The following is a 10934-nucleotide window of genomic DNA, read 5'->3' on the forward strand; positions in this document are numbered from 1 at the left end:
CTAAAAAATGACTAATAAAATGAATAATAATGATAATACTAGGAGAGAGAAATCTTTTGAGTGTAGCTTTCTTCACTTCTGCAGTGCTGTGACATGACCAGATGCCCTGACAAAATTCCCGCTTGCAAGTAAACTATTAAAGAGGGAGCCCTTTGTTCTGTTGTCGGTGTGTCACTCCCCAATAAGACCTGAGGTGCATCTGTGATGCTTGGGACGCAGAGAAAGAACATTGGGAGTTGTGCAAAAAAAAAATACTGTTGTTGTTGTTGTTGTTGTTGTTGTTGTTATTGTTATTATTATTATTATATTTATACCTCGCCCTCCCCAGCCAAGACCGGGCTCAGGGTGGCTAACAACCAATAATAAAAACAAGTTGATTAAAATACAATTTAAAAACAAGATTAAAAGCATTGGCTGGGAATTTTTATTTATTATATAAAATTTATACACTGCTAGATTGTAGAAAAGAACTCAAAGCGGTTTACAAAAAAAAATTTATAACTAAAAAATCTACAACCACAATCTACAGAATGTTATATGGAATAGAATAGACTAAAACAAAACTCATCGCCAGCCTGAGCCCCTCCAGATGTTTACGACTACAACTCCCATCGGCCCCAGCGGGCGAAGGCCTCCTTAAGATTCAGAATGAATATTAAAAGCGCCCAACGAAGGCGGTTTGCAGACACAGACCAATCAGGATGTAAATAAGCGGCCGAGGTCCCGCCCTTTCTGCCACCAACCTCCCGCCTTCCTTTTCTTCTCGCCGCTCCTCATTGGCTTCCGGTTTCTAAGGCGCGCCCCAAGTAGGTGGCTCCGCCTCCTCTTCGAACTTTTGCTTTGCTGCGCGCGCGGGGGAGACGGTTGGAAGCCGCGTTTTGGCCGCGTGCAGATCGAGCCCTGGGGCAGAAAGAAAAGGTGGGGAAAGGTGAACGCTTCTGGTGACGTCACTGGCGGAACCCCCACTTTTTTCCTAAAAAAGAAACGAGCGCGGAATTGGGGGGGGGTGCCTCGATGTTTAACTCACGCTAATTTTTACTTTTCGCAAAGAAAATGGGCTTTTGGGGTGAGTAGGCGGGGTGTTTGTGGGTAAAAAAAACCCATATATAGCAAGGTGCACATGCTTTTTGACTGTTTTACACCAGGCAGGCAGACACTTAACCGGTGAAGCTTCCCCTCTTCGTTTTAAAGGGAAACTGCACCAGTTGAATTTCTGCCTGCCTCGCAGATTTTTAAGGCCCTGGAGCTTTTCCCACAGAAAGCAATGACCTTCCTGGAAAGAAGCGCCTAAAATCCTATTTATACGCATTGGGAGGACCCATTTCTTTCTTCTGCCATATCTTTGTATGGTGGCAGTGCTGCTGTTGTGGCCTCCTTGGCCTGCCAGTTGAAGACCAGTTGCCTCAAGCACAGGGCTGGGAGTGGCATGGGATGGCAGTGGTGGGTCTGTGCAAAGGATGGGCTGTTTAGCTTGGTGCGTGCCCCGTTGCATTCTGGGACAATGGGATGAGGAGTCTGGTTTTGGGTCAGTGGGATTGGCTGCAGCAGCATATGTCTCCCTCAACTTGCCCTACACCTTGAGGGAGAGCAAATGGAAAGGACACCCTCCTCATGCTTACCGTGGGATTGGCAAGAGGAGGACCAATGAACCGGGGTGCCTTAAAGTAGATCTACCCCAGGATCGCACAATCTCTGCGATGAGGATGTTCAAGGATGCTTCTTAGGTTAGCATGACCTAGTATGCTCATTTTCAGATAGCACCAAACTGGGAGGGGTAACTGAAGAGAGAATTGGGATTCAAGGTGACCCTAACAGATTGGAGAGCCGGGCCCAAACTCACAGAATGAATTTCAACAGGGACAAATGACAGGTAGAACCAGCTGCACAAATATAAGATGGGGGCCACCTGGAGGCTGGAGCTTGTTTTCTCTTGCTCTGGAGGTTAGGACCCAAACCAACTTGGTTCAAGTTACAAGAAAGGAGATTAGGACTCGACATCAGGAAGAACTTTCTGATAGTAAGAGCTGTTTTGACAGTGGGACTGTCTCCCTTGGGAGGTTGTGGACTCTCCTTCCCTGGAGGTTTTTAAGCAGGGGTTGGACTAGATGAGCCTTGAGGTCCCTTCTAACTTGACAACTATCCGATTCCGTAAGGAGAGAACAAAAACGGTCTTCCTCAGTTTAGAGTGTCAGGTTGGAGTTTGGCATATGTATGCATCTCCTTTAGGGATTAGCATGACTTTCCTGAAATTGGGGGTGATGGAGGGGAGGGGTTTGTGTATTCCTGTGCAGTAGATGCCTCCATAGCAGTGCCTATACATAAGTTGGGGCACACTTCCAACAGGCATCTCCTAAAGTTGGCCTGAGACAAACTCATAACCCTCCCTTCCGCTGACACCTTTTACATATGCTTATCTGGCTGGCAGAGGTATATAGATTCCTTCTTCAGCCAGCACTGATATGCCAGAGACCAGCTGTGCTTCCAGGTTTGCTTGTTGCCACACAAGACAGTAGGGGCTGTTCTGTATGGCAGCGAGTATATATTTCCCCCGAGGGACCTGTCTATCTTTCTGCCTGCTAACAGCTCTCATCTCACCTTTTTCTTTTCTAGCTGATTTTTCCTGGTAAAGGGCCAATGGCATCTGCCTTAGGGACCGTCGGTGTTCAGTTGCTGCGGCAGCCAGGTAACTTCATGGGGGTTATTTGAGGGGAGACTGAGGCGTTAAGCAAATGTGGGGAACCTTTGACCCTCCAGATGCTGCTGAACTACAGCGCCTACTATCCCATTGGCTATGCTTTCCAGAACTGATGGGAGTTGTAGTTCAACAACATTCTGGAGAGACAAAGGTCCTCCTCCTGGCACAGAGCTTTACTCTCTTTTGCTGTTTCCCGTCCCCCCAGGTTGTGGGAGCTGCCTGCCCCCTTGCTCACTCACTGATGAGGACCTGGCTGCCTATCCTGGCTTGGCTAACCTCCTTTTGGGCCTGACCAGCCATATGGACTCCAGCGGGCTCAGTGTACACTTGGCACAACAAATGGAGGAGGTAAGAGCAGGTTCTCTCCTCCAGGCTAGTCTGTGCTTCATGACCACGGTGTTGGACAAGAAAAGCCGTCCAAACCCGACCTCTCATTTTTAGGAGGGAGGGAGTCCCTTCTGGCTCTGGCGTGGTAAGATTCTAGAGTTGATGGCGACAGACGTTTGAGTCCTCCAAGCGGCAGGGATTTGACATGCCGACTCTCAGCTGTGCTGTTACGCAAAAAATGCCCTTGTACAAATCTATGGTTAAGCGGTATTTGGAATCCTGTGCACAGTTTTGGTCGCCTCAGGGCAGATAAATAAAGAAGTATTTCTTCATGCAGTGAATAGTTAAAACTATAGCACTCGCTCCCACGGGGAGGCAGTGATGGCTATCAACTTGGACGGCTATGAAAGAGGTTTAGGCAAATTCAGGGAAGAAACAGCTACTGATGGTTACTAGCCATTATGGCAAGGCTCAGAAGCCCACCCCCATGAGACCTGTTTGCCCTGCCCTATATAGAATTCAGGTTGCATGATTTGGCTTTCCTCTGAGCTGCATTGGTCCTCTCTCCCTCCGCCGTTGCCTAAAAGAGGATTTGTACAGCAGTGGATGACTGTAAGAGTGTGTTTATTTTATTATTAAGGAGGTATCCTCACTGCTGTCTCTCCCCATCCCCACGGCCACACATTTCCTCTTTCATAGGCAAGAAAGGAATTGCAGCGGTGCCGAAGAAACTGGTTGAAATGGGAAGTGGTCCATCGGCTTCTGCAGGAGGCGCTAAGGGAACTGGGAACTGGCCTGTCTCCACGGGACCAAAAAGTAACGCTTGAAGGGAAACGGGGGGGGGGGGGATTGGCGGGTGAGTCAGGGCTGTCGGTAGGAATCTAGAAGTAGGCAGAGAGCTTTGAGAAAGGCTGGCTAAAGCGTTTGGCAATAAGCATTACTGAAGAAAAATGGTGTTGTGCTTATAGTCGGCTTTTGAAGTGGGTTCGTGGAGCGCTCTAACAAGGCTCAAAAGCAGACAGCGTGATCTCGGTTTGTTTGTTTAAGGCATTTACACCGTGCCCTTTAGCAAGAAAGACTCTGGTAGCTTACAGAAATGAGTACTAAGATGATCTTGCCTGTCTACTATCTAAGAAACCCGTGACATATGAGGAAAATGGGATGGGAGAGGGAGGAAAGGAGAAGCAAGCTCAAGCCTACGAGCTTAAACCTACAGTTCTTATAATGAAGTGATGAAGCTTTGTCTGGGTAGATTCTGGCCGTTTAGAGGAGCAGGTCAGCTCCTGGCTGCTTCTTGTCGGGGAAAGAAACATGGGGTGATAAACGGGAACATCAAGCCTTGAACCACTGAAATGTGATGGTGTTATGCAAGCTTCAGAGAAAAGCCTTGGGTGTGTGGAAGGTCTGGCGAGGCTGATGAGAGGCTTTGTGTTTAGGGGGGGATTTGCTTGCCCCCCCAACCTCTTTCATTCCTGTTCCTCAGTTCCTTGAGGTCCTGGAGCAACAGCTTTCGGTAGCTGAACTGAAACGGATGCTTGATCTCGGCCCTTCTCTGCAAGACACACAACCGTCTCTTTTGGGTTTGGAGGCCTCTGATCTACAGGAGCTTCTTCCCCCTAACCAAGTAAGATGGGCGTAAGCAGGAGAATTCCCCACAAGTAGAGCTGTTGAGAGGCCCAAGCATAGAGGCCCAATCCTTCCTTTTTAGATCGCGTTACGAAACTTATAATGTCCTGCAAAAAGAGGCCGTGTTATTCCCCAACTAGCTTTTCCCTCTTGTTCAAGATAGCCTTAATGTGCATGAAGATCAGACATCCCTAAACTCAGCCCTCCAGATGTTTTGGGACTCCCATGATCCCTAGCTAACAGGACCAGTGGACAGGGATGATGGGAATTGTAGTCAGAGCCATCTTTCCCATAGGGCTTAGTGGTTCATTGTGCCAGGGTGCCGGCCTCTCGGGGGCGCCCCAGTGAGTGGGGGAGCTGCGCGGCTTTGCCGGCGGCCTCCCCTGTATGCCCGCCAGCTGCGCCTCGCCAACCATATGGCTAGTGGGCGCGCAGCTTGCCTCCCAAGCCTCCCTCCCTCCCTGACCCTACACCCCCAGTCTTCCCTCTGTGAAAGTAGCATTTATTACTACTTGGGAGGAGGCGACGGCAGCAGCAAAATGAACATTTGGGGACACTGGGGGGATCTTTGCATGCCGGCGCAGCATATGCTAAAGACAGCCCTGATTGTAGTCCCAAAACATCTGGAGGGCCGCGTTTGGGGGTGCCTGGTGAAGATTCATCTGTAGGGCAGGGGCTGATATATGAGAGATCCTGCCCCAGGACACAGGCAGGGCCAACGTGAAACCCCCACCTCCCCAAAAGGTGTGTCTTTACCAGAAAAAAACCCCATGGCTTAACTTCCCACGTTTCCTCTCAATAACCCTGGGAATCTTAGCTCTCTAAGGGAGTTCTTAGTGCCTTTGTGAAATTAAAAGTGCTTCCAGGTGGTATTCCCTCCCACCCCCACAATCCATGTTTTTAATCACCAAACTAGGTGTGAGCGAAGCTATATTTCAAGAAAGAAAGGCCTAGTAGTCTGGAGTGGTGCATGCTCTAGTTATCCCCCGCTTGGACTACCGCAATACGCTCTACGTGGGGCTGCCTTTGAAGGTGACCCAGAAACTACAATTAATCCAGAATGTGGCAGCTAGACTGGTGACTGGGGGTGGCCGCCGAGACCACATAACACTGGTCCTGAAAGAACTACACTGGCCCTCAGTATTTTTCCGAGCACAATTCAAAGTGTTGTTGCTGATCTTTAAAGGCCTAAATGGCCTCGGCTCAGTATACCTGAAGGAGTGTCTCCACCCCCATTGTTCAGCCTGGACACTGAGGTCCAGCTCCCAGGGCCTTCTGGCGGGTCCCTCCCTGCAAGAAGTGAGGTTACAGGGAACCAGGCAGAGGGCCTTCTTGGTGGTGGCGCCCGCCCTGTGGAACGCCCTCCCACCAGATGTCAAAGAAATAAACAACTATCTGACCTTTAGAAGACATCTGAAGGCAGCCCTGTTTAGGGAAGTTATTAATGTTTGACATTTTATCGCTTTTTAAATATTCTATTGGGAGCCGGCCAGAGTGGCTGGGGAAATCCAGCCAGATGGGAGGGGTATAAATAATAAATTATTACTATCAGTAGTAGTTGTATGGTCACTGCATGAGGGGATGCTCCTTTAGGGGCTTTTATCTCCTCTCTCCCTGTTACTTCAGTCGACGTGGCTTGCGAGTGTTTGATATACAGATCCAATGTGCCCAACGCTACCCGAAAGAACTCTTAAAAAATCCCCGGCGACAGTTAAGCTCGTTCACATTTATAGTCCTCTCTTTTTTGCGCTTTGCCACAGGAGCTGGAGCAAATGCGAAAACACCTCCCCGCGGAATTGGAGAAACGCCTTAAGTCCAAATGCCTTGCCGTACTCGGTTACTACCTCCCCGAGAGTGGTGAGATGCTGTTCTTCCCCCCAGGCTGCCTTAGCAGGAGAGGTTCTCTCATTCCAGCAGCTTTGCCGAGACACCGGCTCCAGCAGGCGCCTTCTGCCCTTTAGCTGTTTCTGCGCCAGCTGGTCATTATCGGACAAAGCGCTGCCTGAGTTTGCTTTCCCCCTCTTCCCTCCCTGTCCCCTCTCCCTCGTGCGTCGTGTTTTCGAGTTTGTAGGCCTGTGGGCAGCAGGGACCGTTTAGTCTTAATGGATTGTGTGTGAACTACTCCGATAGCCTTTTTTTGGCTGAAGAGCAGGTTACAAATACTTGAAATGCAAATGGGGGGAGCCCCCTGCAGGTGTGTGTGGGGTGGGAACGCCTATGACAATTCTGGGGGATTTAAGGGTGCCGTGTGGGTCAGGGCTGCCTGTTAACCTGACCTCTCTTCTTCTCAGATGGCGCTGGAGAAGTTGCACGGGCAGCAATGCTGGGGACCTTGGCAGAGTGCTTGGCTGCAGAGAAGCGGCACCTGCGAGAAAGCCAGGCTCGGCACCAGGAACTGGTGGGGTTGCTGGAGCAGCAGAAAGCTGCCTATCCCCAGGTAACAGCTGGAGGAGGGAAGTCTGCCAGTGTGGGCTTTAGGCGGGCCAGAAGTCTCTGTGCGCATTTTGCCAAGAAAAATGTGCAAATAAGGAAGAAAGCTCAGCTTGCACAGTTTAAAACACATTGTGTGTGTGTGTAACGGGGAGAATAAAATTGATAACGTAGTTAAAAAAAATATTTTGCAATGAAATTTCTCCCACCTCTCACTTGTGCTCACCCCCTCTCAAAATTTGCTTCTGAAGGACAGGGGACCCCCTGGGGCAAATTTTGGGGGACATGGGGAGAGGAGAGGAAAGCAAAGTCTTGTTGTGTAAGTGGAGCACCTTGTTAAAAAAATCAGAATGTTTCAATCTTTTTTTCTGAGCATTCCAAAAATGTTGGAGACAACTGACTGCTTTTTAAAGTGCAAAATACCCTGTTTCTCTTTAATAATTAGTAACCAGGTAAATATTAAATAACCTGGAAATAAATGTGTTGCTAGCCCTGCAGCAAATCTTTAAAATGAATCAATGCCTCTGCCAGATAACATTGCGCTTTATCATTACCTAAATATGCATATTTACACCTTGTATATCAAACAGAGGCACTTCATTTTTGGCTGATGAAAACAAGCTGGACTTTTCGTTCAGACTTCGCTTCTGCCCGTATACATCATGACTTCAGTTAGGTCCATTAATTTCAATGCTCTGATCAGGGTTTAGTCCAACACAGCCCTATGTTTTTAAAACTTCGTAAGTTGCTGAGAAAGTCTTAACGTAGCAAGCAACTGATTAATCGATTAAGCACTAATTTCACTCTCCCATGTGCCGCAGGTCTTATTACGCTGCTTGGCCATCCTGAAACGCTTGGCCCGTGAGCTCCGCCTTAATGCTCAGTCTGAACTCGACTATTTCAGCACCCAGTACCTGGAGACCAAGTGCAATGCCATGTTCTTCAAGATACGGTGAGGCCTTACCTGTGTCTCCCCAGCTCCTGACCAGGATCCTGAAGCTGCCCAGGAGCAATGGAGCAGTATAGATTTGGACCAGTGGTTTGCGGAGGGGCATAGCTCAGAAGACAAAAGTTGGGACGTACTGGGGGGTGAACAGCAAAGAGAGAGTCTGAGCTAACAGACTCTCTCTCCCTGGAAAGTGTCCAGCCTATCAGTCCAAGGTCACGTAGAGCAGATAAAGTGGCTACAAAAAAAGCACAGTGGTTGCAAGATCAGGTTGCAAGGCACAGAAGTGACAAGGCCGAAAGTGGGTGAAAACCTTAACTGGGAGCACCTTCGCTCCGAGAATGGCTGCTTTGTTCTTTTGCTGTGATCATTAAAGACTCTTTAAATGGTAAGCGAATCTTTTCGCTTTGTCCTGCTTATCTACGGCCAAAGCCTGACACCCTTCTGTTGATAAGGTTTATTCCTCAGCACATGTAAGCTATGCTGACTTCAATCCCTGGTGGCATCTCTGGGTAGGGTGCGGGGAGAACCCTGACTGAAAATCCTGGAACGCCACTGCCGGTCAGTGCAGACAATATGGAGCCTGATTGGCCGATGGTCCAACTCTGTGTAAGGCAACTTCCTATGCTCACCCAGATCAGATCTGTCTGATGAATATGGTTTGGTGATCCGCCTTGTATCCAACCTGGGGTGTCTGTCATAGGGTAGCAAGTCATTATGTCCCTAAAGGACATACTGGGAGGTTTTCTGTAGTTCCCAAGAGAGAATTAGAAGCCAGGAGACGCTTTGCAACTTTGGTTTGCACATAACGTTGGTCGTACTCGCAGCAGACCCTTTAAAAACAAAGGGACGTGACTGACGCGGATTTGTTAATTTGAGCAGGCCTTTTGTGAGTAGGAAGTCGGATACAGCTCAGTGGTTAGGAGTGTTGCGGTCATCTGTGAGCGAGGGGCAGAGAAGAAGCTGTACATGGGAGGTGTTATAGGAAGCGGACTCTAGTGTCTGTCAATCCTGCTCCTCCAAATAATTCTGTCTGCTACAGGCTCGAGGAGCTGAGCATCCTTTTGGAAACCTACACGCCTGAGAAAGTGGACGTGCATCGCATGATGAGGTAAGTGTGTGTGTGTGTGTGTGTGTGTGTGTGTGTGTGTGTGTTGAGGCGGCCAGTCTTTATTTATGTCCGTAAAGCTAAACACAGAGACTCCCGTGGGTCCCACTGCTGTGGCAGGTGTGAATACAGATAGCAGCTGGAAGGTGATTACCAGCAAATGGTGTTTCGTTGGCAGGCATCTCCCTTTTATTTTATTTTTTTTAAAAATCTCTGAGGTACCCTAAGTCACGACGAGTTGTGCTGCAGAGCTTTTGCTGACTTCGCATCTGCACTAGAGGGTAATGCCAAGATCTTATTGAATCATAGAATTGTAGAGTCGGAAGGGACTTCAGGGGTCATCTAGTCCAACCCCCAGCAGTGCAGGAAACTTGCTTGTTTGTGGTCTCTGTCCAGCCCTACATAGAGAATTGGAGAACTGGGACCAGTAACAAAAAAGTTGCTGTTCAGGATTCCATCTGATCCAGTCCATTCTTCCTCCTGGTTGGCTTTCTGTTCATTCTCTTTCTTCCTCCACACGCTACCTCTCAAGGTCAGCCAGCACTCTGAGCATTCTTAGTCTTCATTCTTGTTGGGGTTTTTTTGTACACCGTGTGGTTCCCCAGGCCTACCAATACATCTCATTTCTCTCTGTGCGTGGTGCCATTTTTGGCTTTGCCAGAAGCAATGGTACTCACAGCCTGAGTACCATTATGTTTCTATCCCTCCTTTACTCCAGGAGTTTAAGGTGGTGTACCTCCCCATTTTATCTTCACAACAACCCTGTGAGGCAGGCTAGGCTGAGAAGGTAGTCTTTGCGGGTACCCTGGTGTCCACGGGCGCTGGGTTGGCAACCCCTGCTCTAACCGATATGCCATACCAGAAATATAAGGAATGATATTTGTTCTTGAGGCTTGGAGGGCACAAGGAGATAATGCTGAAGAGGCTTCTTTCAGCTACCTCCGGAGATAGGAAGTACCTTCTCAGTAACACGACTCCAGTTGGACTTTTTTCTGGATGGACAGGAACGGATTGTGGAAAGAAGCTGGGTTTTGGGTAGCTGCTAGGAGGCTGGAAAAGTGTGTCTCTATGAGATATGACTTGTGGAGTCTGTAAAACCCACACAGACGATGTTTGCTTCTAACCTGCTTGTGAAGATTATCAGAGATCACAAAGAAAGGAATATATGACAACAAGAAGAAGATGAAGAAAGTAATAAAGAGACTATCTGGACAGAACTGGATAGAACTGTTTAATTAAAGCAGTAATAGAAGTGATGTTTGGACCCTCGTTCAGAGCTTGATGTATGGGTACCCCCAACAAAATTTTAAAAATCTGGCTGTATAATTTGGAATTAATGTGATTTGAAACAATGTGATTTGATTGGCCTGTTAATAAAAATTATGTTTAAAAAAAAAGTGTGTCTCTGGCATAGATTTTGCAAAAGCTTGTCCAACACGCCAGTCTTTCATTCTTTGTTTTTTCTAGGGACAAACTGCAGGCGGCACTAAGCCAAGAGGAGCAAGACCTGGCCACTTCTCGCAAGATCGTCTCCAACTATGAGACACTGGGCCCAGAATTCGAAGAACTGGTGAAGGAATATGCCCGGCTGCAAGCCATCATTGAGAATAGGCGCTGGGCCCTGAGAGAATTCAGCAAAGACTGAGGCCCTGTTTGGGCATAGACTGGTTGAATATTGCTCTGTTTAGTGTGTAACGACTGTTTTGTACAATAAAGTATGGAGGAAAGGCTGGCTGGCTTCACACGTCTTTGTTAAAAGGTAAAGGGACCCCTGACCATTAGGTCCAGTTGTGACCGACTCT

At 48.3% G+C, this 10934-nt stretch overlaps 1 protein-coding gene across 4 annotated transcripts; it reads left to right on the top strand.

Annotated features, from left to right (window-relative positions):
* The first annotated feature begins 797 nt into the window (after positions 1-797).
* Positions 798-10862, top strand: HAUS4 (HAUS augmin like complex subunit 4). Of its 4 annotated transcripts, none has more exons than XM_083706998.1 (10): positions 798-918; positions 2611-2683; positions 2901-3043; positions 3722-3838; positions 4506-4646; positions 6409-6505; positions 6940-7085; positions 7900-8030; positions 9067-9135; positions 10600-10862. In XM_083706998.1, the coding sequence occupies exons 2-10, from the start codon at positions 2635-2637 to the stop codon at positions 10775-10777; spliced, it is 1071 nt and encodes a 356-aa protein (XP_083563124.1). In that variant the 5' UTR covers positions 798-918; positions 2611-2634; the 3' UTR covers positions 10778-10862. The 4 variants fall into 4 exon arrangements, with proteins under 4 accessions (XP_083563124.1, XP_083563123.1, XP_083563126.1 ...); XM_083706997.1 differs by having other exon boundaries at positions 837-1066; XM_083707000.1 differs by having other exon boundaries at positions 849-928.
* Positions 10863-10934: the final 72 nt, after the last annotated feature.

Source organism: Podarcis gaigeae (genome assembly GCF_964106915.1).
Source record: "Podarcis gaigeae genome assembly, chromosome: 13".
NCBI lineage: Eukaryota > Metazoa > Chordata > Lepidosauria > Squamata > Lacertidae > Podarcis > Podarcis gaigeae.

Excerpts from the sequence above, each read along its gene's own strand:
- HAUS4 (XM_083706998.1), top strand. The coding sequence starts at position 2,635 with ATGGCATCTGCCTTAGGGACCGTCGGTGTTCAGTTGCTGCGGCAGCCA. Across the intron at positions 6,506-6,939 it reads TTACTACCTCCCCGAGAGTG|ATGGCGCTGGAGAAGTTGCA; the intron begins GTGAGATGCTGT and ends TCTTCTTCTCAG. Across the intron at positions 8,031-9,066 it reads GCCATGTTCTTCAAGATACG|GCTCGAGGAGCTGAGCATCC; the intron begins GTGAGGCCTTAC and ends TGTCTGCTACAG.